A 10,551-nucleotide genomic window follows, 5' to 3' on the forward strand; every position below is an offset into this window, starting at 1 on the left:
GTTATTAACCTAGTGGCCTTTTCTCTGGAGTAGAGGATTTCTTGGCATAAAAGGGAACCTATTGTAAGTTGCTTCTAGAGGGGCTGTGGAAGAGAGATTTGACACTCAGTCCCTTATATTCACTACTGCTAGATCCTCATTTACCAGATGAGGACACAGGCTCATTTTAGTCACTTGCCTAAAAATCACCTGCACGTATAAGGAACAAAGTAATTTGAAGCCAGGTCTGTCTGGCTGTAAAGTCCTTAACCACCATGCTGCTATCTCTGCCAAGAATTCCTGTTCAAAGCAGGCTTCCCATTTACTAAAACACATACCGCTGTTTATCAATTTTTGGTGGCTTACACTGGCTCAGGTCTCTGCTCCTTTTGTGAGTGGATGAATTAACGAACAAATAATGTTAAGAAAGGCATAATGGGTCCGTCCAGTGTAGCTCAGTTGGTTGAGGGTCGTCCCGTGCACCAAGAGGTCAATGGTTCGATTCCTGGTCAGGACATAATCCCCAATAGGGGGCCTTGCAGGAGGCAGCCAATTGATTTTCTCTGTCAGCTTTGATGTTTCTCTCTCTCTCCTCTCCCTTCCTCTCTCTCCTCTCCCTTCCTCTTTCTCTAAAATCAGTAAAAACATATGTTTTTTTAAAAAGGCATATGGATGAAACATGCTATAAATATTGCTGAGATTTTCTGTGTAGAATACATATATGCACATGGATTCCTCTTTCTTGAGATTGATGTAGCAATGCCTGCTTACCATTTCTGATTTTTTAAAAAATGAAATTATCTTTAAAATATAGTGTGTGCATATGTATGTGTGTATGTAGATAAATATAGAGATATATGCATGTGTGTGTATATATATATATATATAGTGTGTATATTATACAGGGTAGGGAAAAGGTAGGTTTACAGTTGTATGTGAAACAGAGTTTATTCTTGTATTATTATTATTTATTAATTATTGTATTATTTTCCATGCAAAAAAAACATAAACCTACTTTTGCCCCACCCTGTATGTGTATATGCATATAGTTTATGTATGCATACATATAAGTGTGCATATATGTGTGTGTGTGTATATATATGTATAATTGATGATAATACACACACATTTGGTTTCCATGCTCCCTACCTTGCCATCAGTTAATTCGAACCTTCTATAAGCACTGGGTCTCATGTTCCAGACTTTGGGCATGTGTCTCTGCTGGCAAATGGCATAGCTGAGCCTGGGGCTCAGACTGTATTATTGAGAAGAAGCTTCTCTCTTGACCTGTACATGAGTGTGTGAACTGTGCTAACTCCATGTTCTCTGCAGGTGTTAGCTGAGGTCCTCACTGGCATCCCTGCGATGGATCACGACCGAAGCCCAGTTTACCTGGTAAGGAAACCAGTCACTTCTGGCTGGTTGGTATGTTTGGGCCTCACAGCCACGAGGGGTCAGGAGGGGACCCATTTTACAGATGCTAATGAAGTCTCAGACCAGGGTTTGATTTGCATCTGTGCAAAGTAGCTTTAATCTCCCATACCCACCTGCCAGCTAACAATTACTTTTTCATGATATAATAGAATTTAGAATGTTTAAGGAAAACTCATTTCTTCTCTCTACACATTAGGCAGTCAAATAGGGTTGTCCTCAAATTGGTAAGTTAGTTTCAGGCTTTTTAACTGGGTTTCTATAATAAATTCAATAACTTCCATATTTGATAGGTTCAAAGAACTATCATAGGTATAGTGTCATTTCAAAAATATAACAACACAGCTTGACTCTAGCACCTTTCATAAATTATCTTCCTTTTCTTTTTTTTTAAAGATATGTTTTTATTGATTTCAGAGAGAGGAAGGGAGAGGGAAATATAGAAACATCAGTGATGAGAGAGAATCATTGATCGCTGATGAGCAACTTCTTGGTTTCTGGATCGACACTCAACTACTGAGCCACACAGGCCAGGCCCATAAATTACCTTTCTAAGTCATCTCAGAATCCCTATGAGATTGATAGAGGCATTATGCTCACCTGTAGATGAGGACAGCCAGCTCTGCGGTTTGCCTGAAATCTCAGCTGTACTGCATGTCAGAGCAGGAATTCTGAGTCAGGTCTTCTGGATTGCAGATCCTGGAGTTCTCAACCCTGACACTTTTGACTGTTTTATTCCCATGGAAGTCCAACCATATGAATTCAGTAGTATCATCATCCCCATTTTACGGATGAAAAAAACCAAGGCCAAGGTGAAGAGACTTGTCTCATGCTCCTCAGTGAGAACAGTGGTCAAATGGATTTGAACCCATGTCTTTGGCAGAGATCGAAATTCTGGCAAGCTCTGTCCCTCTGCATCAGTTTGAGAGGGGCACCCCTTTTCTGACTTGATGTTGAGGCCAGTGGAGCAGCTGGCTTTTTGTGACTGGGCCCCATTAGCATTCCCCGAACTTTAGGGTGGAGAGCTGAAGGCCTCCCCTATACACAGTCACAACTCGTCCCTATACTGAGCTCTCTGAGCTCCGCCCCCTTTGGGCACCGAGCTCCAGATACCACAAAAGGTCAGTTTAAGCAGCTTGGATGTGGTTTGGGTAGTTTGGGGCAGTTTCTCATCTCCTGACAGTTTTCTCGAGATGCATTTCTCAGCAGTCCTCTGGGGCTCCCTGGGTGAATGTCACAGCAGAAAGAGGCTTTGGAGGCATTTCTGTGAAGTTTGCTAGAAGGTTTTTTCTGTTAATGGTTTCTAAAATGTGAAGGATATCACTGATTAAAAAACCTAGTTTTGCCCTGGCTGGTGTGGCTCAGTTGTTTGGAGTGTCATCCCATACACAGAAAGGTGGTGAGTTTTTTTTTAAGTTTTTTAAAATATATTTTATTGATTTTTTTACAGAGAGGAAGGGGGGGGGATAGAGTGTTAGAAACATCAACATCGATCAGCTGCCTCCTGCACACTCCCCACTGGGGATGTGCCTGCAACCAAGGTACATGCCCTTGACCGGAATCGAACCTGAGACCCTTGAGTCGGCAGGCTGATGCTCTATCCGCTGAGCCAAACCGTTAGGGCAAAAAGGTGGTGAGTTTGATTCCTAGTCAAGGCGCATGCCCAGGTTGCGGGTTCTGACTTGATGTTGGTTGACAGGAGGCCGCCAATTGATGTTTCTCTCTCTCCCCTGACTCCCATTCCATTCTATGGGTAGGCATGGCTAGTTCCTAAAAGCCCTTTTTATTATGGACAATTTCAAATGTAAAGAAAAGAATATAGCCAAAACCGGTTTGGCTCAGTGGATAGAGCGGACTGAGAGGTCCTGGGTTCGATTCCAGTCAAGGGCATGTACCTGGGTTGCGGGCACATCCCCGGTGGGGGATGTGCAGGAGGCGGCTGATCGGTGTTTCTCGCTCATTGATGTTTCCGGCTCTCTATCTCTCTCCCTTCCTCTCTGTAAAAAATCAATAAAATATATTTTAAAAAAAAAGAAAAGAAAAGAATATAAAGAATATTTGTATATCCATCCCATCAGTTAACAAATCATGTTGTTCTTATTTCTTTGCACCCCCCCAAAACTTTGTGTGTGTGTACTTTATTTATTTATTTATAATAGATTTTTATTGATTTCAGAGAGGAAGGAAGAGGGAGAGAGAGATAGAAACATCCATGATGAGAGAAGATCACGGATTGGCTGCCTCCTGCAAGTCTCCCACTGGGGATTGAGCCCACAACCCGGGCATGTGCCCTTGACTGGAATCGAACCTGGGACCTTTAAGGTCCCTGGCTGACACTCTGATGGCGAACCTTTTGAGCTCGGCATGTCAGCATTTTGAAAAACCATAACTTAACTCTGGTGTCGTGTCACATATAGAAATTTTTTGATATTTGCAACCATAGTAAAACAAAGATTTATATTTTTTATATTTATTTTATATATTTAAATGCCATTTAACAAAGAAAAATCAACCAAAAAATGAGTATGACACGCGTGTCATAGGTTCACCATCACTGCTCTATCCACTGAGCCAAACCGGCGAGGGCTGTGTGTGTGTACTTTAAAGTAAATTCCAGATATTGTGTTATTGCATCCATATAATAGTTTTCTAAATTTTTAAATATTATTTAATACCATTCTATATTTAGAATTCCCAAATCATCTCAAAAATTGCTATTTTATTTTTAAAATATTTTATTGTTTAAAGTATTACATGTCTCCTTTTTCCCCCATTGACCTCTCCCCGACCGTTCCCACCCCCCTCAAAAATTGATTTTTAAAAGTTGTTGTGTTTGAAACAGATCCAGGCAAGCTCCATATTTGCCTTTGGTTATGTTTCTTAAGACATTTTTATTCTCTAACTGTACCTCTCCCTCCTTTTCTTTGTGTGTATCATTGCATTTCTGCAGAAAGTGGGTCATTCTTCCTATGGACTCTCTACGTCCAGCTTCTGGTGATTACGTCCTTGCGGTATCCTTGTTTCTCTATTTCTCATGCTTCCTGTACAGTGTAGTCAGCTCTGAGACTTGGTCAGGTTCATGATTAGTGATACTTCCTGGATGGTGCTGTGTACTTCCCGTAGCATGGCAACACGAGGCACGAGGCACGTAGCAGATGGTTCTACTTTCAGTGCTGAGCTTCCTCAGTGGGTTCAGGTGGATGTGCTGATTCCTTCCATTACTAAGTTCCCCCAGCACCCTGCCCTGAGTGTTCTCAGCTTCTCTGTGACTGTTGCTAGATGAGATCCATGATTTTGTTGTGGGTAGTCAAATGGTGAGCATCTCCATCTGTCATTCTTTTCAGGGCATTCACTTTGGACATGGTGGACACCTTCATATCTGTAAACAATACGCTTTTTAAAGGAACAAACATTTAAAAGGCAGAACTCACACGAGAGAATTATACAAAAGGGTATTCAAATATGCAGCCCTTGCCAGCGAGAAGTTTTTAGTCTCCAGGCATTCAGCTTCTGATGGGGTCAAGCATTTAAGTATTATTGGATCCTCAGATAACCTATTTTCTAGAGAAGGAAACTGAGGCAGAGTGGGGACTCTTGTTTTGATACAAATATCATAACCCATGTCTGATCATCTCTGATATAATCTTTTTTTCTAAATTGTAAGTGTATTTATATAAGAAGCTGTGTAAAGCAATAAAGATGAATTGTTTTATATTTAATGAATAATTTCTCTTAAAAATAATAAATTAGCCCTGGCCAGTGTGCTCAGTGGTTGGAGCATTGGCCTGCGCAAACTGAAGGGTCACAGGTTCTATTCCTAGTCAGGGGCATGTGCCTGGGTTTCAGGTTCAATCCTCGGTTGTGTTTGGGAGACAGCCAATCAATGTATCTCTCTCACATCGATATTTCTCTCTCTCTCTCTCTTCTTCCCCTCCCTGACAAAAAATAAATAGAATAAAATTACATAAAAATTAAAAGATGAAACTTAGCCAAAAAATAAGTTATGTGTAATTGGTGAAAACATTTCTGAAGCACTGACTATGTGCCAGGCACTGTTCTTGGTGCAGGAGATACAGAGGTGAGTAAGGTAAAGTTTTTACCCTCATGCGTGAAAAATCCTAAAATGTTTATTTTATATTGTAAGAGACTGTCTCTGTAATTGTTAATAAGATCAAATTATTAATGTAAGTTTTCAGTATGTAGTAAATACTATATAAATGAAAGATAGCCCTGGCCGTTTTGGCTCAGTGGATAGAGCGTCAGCCTGTGGACTGAAGGGTCCCGGGTTTGATTCTGGTCAAGGGCACATGCCTGGGTCGCAGGCTTGTTCCCCACTAGGGGTCGTGCAGGAGGCAGCTGATCCATGATCCTCTCTCATCAATGATGTTTCTATCACTCTCCCTCTCCCTTCCTCTCTGAATCAATAAAAATATATTTAAAAAAAATAAACGAAAGATAGCTATTATTACTATTTATTATCATCACTAAAACTATTGAATGTTTAGTCAGGTATTACACTTTATGCGTTAGATGCATTATGTCGTTTAATCTTTCTGTTAGTCCTGTTATCCCCATTTCCCTGATGAATCAACTGAGGCCTACCTAGAAAGGTTAAGCCATTGCATTTGTGGTATTTTTAGTGTGCTATGGAATGCCCTGTACATGCAGGGCATTTAGCTTGTTTCTGGGACCCTTGAATTTATTTTTAAAATCCTGTTGGTTTTCTGAGAAGTTTTTGCTGTTTGGTTCCCACACCCCTGAAGCTCACTCAGGTGTTTCCACTATTTTTCCACAGAAGGATTTACTCCTCCATGAAATTCCAAGTAGCACCAGGAAGACAGGCGTGGAGAAAGTGATGGCTAAGGAGATCTGCCAGAAATACCTGGAGAAGAGAGCAGGGGTTCTGCCGGAAGACTGTGCGGAGGCTTTGGCCATGGCCGTCTGCCTCTGCCTGCGGAGGCGGAATGCCAGCCTGGCAGAGGTGAGCTTGATTCTCAGCCTTTCCCCAGCCATGAGCTCTGTCCTGGGTCAGCTGGGTCTCACTTCTGAGGCTGCATGGGTTTGCTTTATCAGAGACTAGGTTAAGATTCAGGGTTGATCCCTTCACTGAGATCTCATAAACCAGGGCTATATTTGGTTGGAAGTAGTAGAACATGTTGGAATTTACATCAGCAAAACAGGGCAGTATATGGATAAGGGTGTCTTACGAGCCCGAGGGCCATGTGCTGCGGGCCTGAGGGGCCCAGGGCCACACCCTTTGGTTATTAACAGAACTCTGGTGCTCTTGCTGAAACTGCCTTATTCCTCCTCTTGTCTCTGTAGGCCCCCTTTCTCTTTTTCTTTATTTTCTTGGTTAGGGGATATGGCCATATTCACTTATATGTTAAAGTTCTGCCCCATGGAGAGACCAAGTCTCCAGGTCCCCATTCCAACATCTCAGTGAGAGAACTTGATTGGCCTAGCTAAGGTCAGGCTGGCCACATTGGCCAGTCAGGTAAGATGAGGGGCACAGGGTCCGGTATATAAACCTGGTGGTCAGGGGAGGTCAATTCCTGAAAGGAAAAGGGGCTAGACCAGGGGTGGGCAAACTTTTTGACTCGAGGGCCACAATGGGTTCTTAAACTGGACCGGAGGGCCAGAACAAAAGCATGGATGGAGTGTTTGTGTGAACTAATATAAATTCAAAGTAAACATCATTACATAAAAGGGCACGGTCTTTTTTTTCAATAGTTTTATTCATTTCAAACGGGCCGGATCTTGCCCGCGGGCCGTAGTTTGCCCACGGCTGGGCTAGGCCCTAGAGAAAGGGAGCATTTTTAGCTTGTGGGCTAGGCAGACACCCCAGAAATTAACCACCACAGGAGGTAAAACATATTGTTATGGCTAGGATATGTAAAGATGGTTTCCATGGTAATAGGTATAAATTTGGACACTTGCCTGGTCTTTTTAAGGTCAAAATTACTGCTTGAGAGTGCTTAGAGATAATCTAGCTGAGTGATTTTCAAGTGGTGTCTGGCAGAGTGGGGGTCCTTGAAAGTACCTCAGGAGTTGCTGTTGGCAGCAAGAGGACTATAGGGAGCTGTAGGCCCCACTTGTGGCTTCAATCAGACACCACTTTAACTTCTTATAATTATACTAGAGGCCCGGTGCACAAAAATTTGTACACTCGGGGGGTTCCCTCAGCCCGGCCTGTGCCCTCTTGCAGTCTGGGACCCCTTGGGGGATGTCCACCTGCTGGCTTAGGGGGATTAGGCCTAAGCTGGCAGACAGACATCCCTCTGGCAGCCTGGGAGCCCTCAGGGGATGTCCACTTGCCAGCAGGGAGCAGGCCTAAGCTGCAGTCGGACATCCTTAATGCTCCTGAGGAGGTGGGAGAGAATCCCGCCACCACCGCTGTGCTGGCAGCCGTCAGCCTGGCTTGTGGCTGAGCAGAGCTCCCCCTGTGGGAGTGCACTGACCACCAGGGGGCATCTCCTGCATTGAGCATCTGCCCCATGGTGGTCAGTGTGTGTCATAGTGACCAGTCATTCATAGTCGTTCTGCTGTTAGGGTCAATTTGCATATTACCCTTTTATTATAGAGGATAGGGTTTGTGATAGCTGCCAAAAGTCTTCATCAAACACAACTGCTATAGCCCAAGCCTCCCATTTTATAGATGGGGACATAGAGGCCCAGAGAGAGGAGATGATGAGGCCACAGAGTAAGTTTCTGTCAGAGCTCTCTGGACTCCTGGTTCAGCCCCATATCCATCATCATCTTGCACCATGATGTGGCAGGAACTAGAGACCCGAGTCATTGTTCTAAGCCTGAGCTATTCTATGCTCTAGTGCAGCCGTGGGCAAACTATGGCCCGGGGCTGGATCCGGCCCATTTGAAATGAATAAAACTATTGAAAAAAAAGACCGTACCCTTTTATGTAATGATGTTTACTTTGAATTTATATTAGGTCACACAAACACTCCATCCATGCTTTTGTTCCGGCCCTCCGGTCCAGTTTAAGAACCCATTGTGGCCCTCGAGTCAAAAAGTTTGCCCACCCCTGCTCTAGTGCAATAGCGTTCAGTCATTCATTCAGCAGTTGTGTGCTGGGCACGGGGGATATGTCAGTGAACAAGGCCAGTTCTATTTCCTGGAACTCACAGACATTGCTCAGTAATTGACTGTGTGGTGAGCTCTGGGATAGTGTATGACAGGGGCCCCACCAACGAGGACTTTCCCTAGGAAGTGTAAGCTGATGAAGAACCGTCCCAGCAGAACAGCTCATGCAAATATGTAGCGTGAGTTGGGAGAGAGCTTGGCAGGGTCAGGAGAGAAGGTCAGAGAGTCTGGAACGCAAAGTACTTGGGGCAAAGTGGCTTGTGATGAGTCTGCTGAGGAAGGAGTGGCCAATAATAGAGGTTGTGCAAGCACAGTCAGGATTTTGAGGAAGTCAATATGGGCTTAAGCAGGGGCAGGGCATAGTAAGATTTATGTTCTAAAAATATTTTTCTCCTCAACCACTTATTCTTTCATTCAGCCTTCCATTGGGTTTATTTTTTGTTCAGTGTATTAGTTAAAGTGCTTGAAGAAACTGCTATAATGAAGAGACTCCAAAATACAGTAGTTTGGAGATAGAAGATTATTCTCTTTAGCTTACGAGTTTGAATGTAGGCAGTCCAGAGCTGCCACAGGATTGGGGATCCAGGCTCCTATATTCTTGCTCTGCTGTCCTTACTGTGTGGCTTCTGTTTCAGAGACCAAGATAGCTGCTCTAGCTCAGGTCATCACATCTGCCAGCAACTGAAAGGGGTTGAAAGGAATAGAACACATCCCCTTCCTTTTAAAGGTGTGACCTGGAAATACACATGTAACTTTCTCTCACACTGCATAGGCTAGAACCTCGTGATATGGCCATACCTAGTTACAGAGGAATGTAGTTTTTAGTGTGGCAAGTATTTATTGGACATATACTCTGAAGATTTATCTCAAGAGGTGACATTTGAACTGGGCCTTGAAGGTTGAGGAGGCATTTGCAATGTAGAATAAAGGGGGTAGAGCACTTTAAGTATTAGGAAGATGAGAGATCAATTGGGTCATGGACTTTAAGACAAGTAGGACTGGGTTCAGTGGTCAACTCTGCTGGTTACTAGCTGGGTGGCCTTAGGCAGGGAATTTAACCTCTTAGATCTTTTAATTTTTTTAATCTATAAAAACTCATTGTGCATCATGTGTCAAATGTGGTTTGTAAATTGCAAGGCACTGAGCAAATGAGATTTGTTAGGGTTGTTAAGGGTATGTATGTTTTAGGCCCATTGTGTGTGTTTGTGTGTAAAGAAGAACATTCCTTCCCTGCCTTTCTCTAATTTTCCTAACTTCCCTAACCAGAAGAGCTCTCAAGGACAGTATCTATATTATTTTGGGCATTTCTAGTTGAAAGTGATAGAAACTCTACTCAAGCTCTTAGAAACACATGAGAAAGAGAGAGAGAGAGAGAGAGAGAGAGAGAGAGAGAGAGAGAGAGAGAAAGAGAGAGAGAGAGAGAGAGAGAGAAGGAGAAAGGGAGTGAGATGGGGATGATGTGAACAAGTGAATGAATGAATGCATTTATTAGCTCATTTAACCAAACAGCAGACAGGACAGGCACTGCTAGGGTAGCTAGAATCAGGGTCTCAACCAGAAAATGTGCAACTACCTGTGTCAGTGCCCGTGACTCTTTCTCTCCATCTTTTGCCTCTGCTTTACTCTGTGTTAGGGCTTCATTTTCACCTATTATAAATGGATTTTCTGTGCATGGTAGAAAATCTGGCTGTCACTAAAAAGCTTTAGGTGGGAAAAATCCCAGAGAATGGTTTTGATTGGCCTGCACTAGTCATGTGCCCAAACCTGAACCAATCATTGAGGTTAGAGGAATGGGATACTGTGATTGGTTCACTCTGGTCATGTGGTCTTATCTATAGCTAGGGTAGATGGGGCAACTTCAGCTCTTTTCAAAAGAAGGACACTGTTCTTCCAGGCCAAAGCAACAAGCATTTGATTCTTCAGTGTCTTTTTCTTCTGAGGCCTGAGAGACCTATTAGATTTTTTATTTCAGAAAGAATTCTTGGTGAGTTTTCTTGTCTCTCTCCTCTCCAAGGTGTGTGGCGCTGTGGTTGCTGTGGAAGA

At 43.2% G+C, this 10,551-nt stretch overlaps 1 protein-coding gene across 1 annotated transcript in view; it reads left to right on the top strand.

The window, feature by feature from the left end:
- The window catches only part of IRAK2 (interleukin 1 receptor associated kinase 2), a 79,023-nt gene that overhangs the window by 66,069 nt on the left and 2,403 nt on the right, over positions 1 to 10,551 (top strand). The window contains exons 12-14 of the mRNA XM_006758261.2: positions 1,312 to 1,374; positions 6,206 to 6,391; positions 10,523 to 10,551. Coding sequence (XP_006758324.2) covers positions 1,312 to 1,374; positions 6,206 to 6,391; positions 10,523 to 10,551 — 278 coding nt within the window. The remainder of the gene's footprint in view (positions 1 to 1,311; positions 1,375 to 6,205; positions 6,392 to 10,522) is intronic.

Source organism: Myotis davidii, unplaced genomic scaffold, assembly GCF_000327345.1.
Source record: "Myotis davidii unplaced genomic scaffold, ASM32734v1 scaffold73, whole genome shotgun sequence".
Taxonomy (NCBI): domain Eukaryota; kingdom Metazoa; phylum Chordata; class Mammalia; order Chiroptera; family Vespertilionidae; genus Myotis; species Myotis davidii.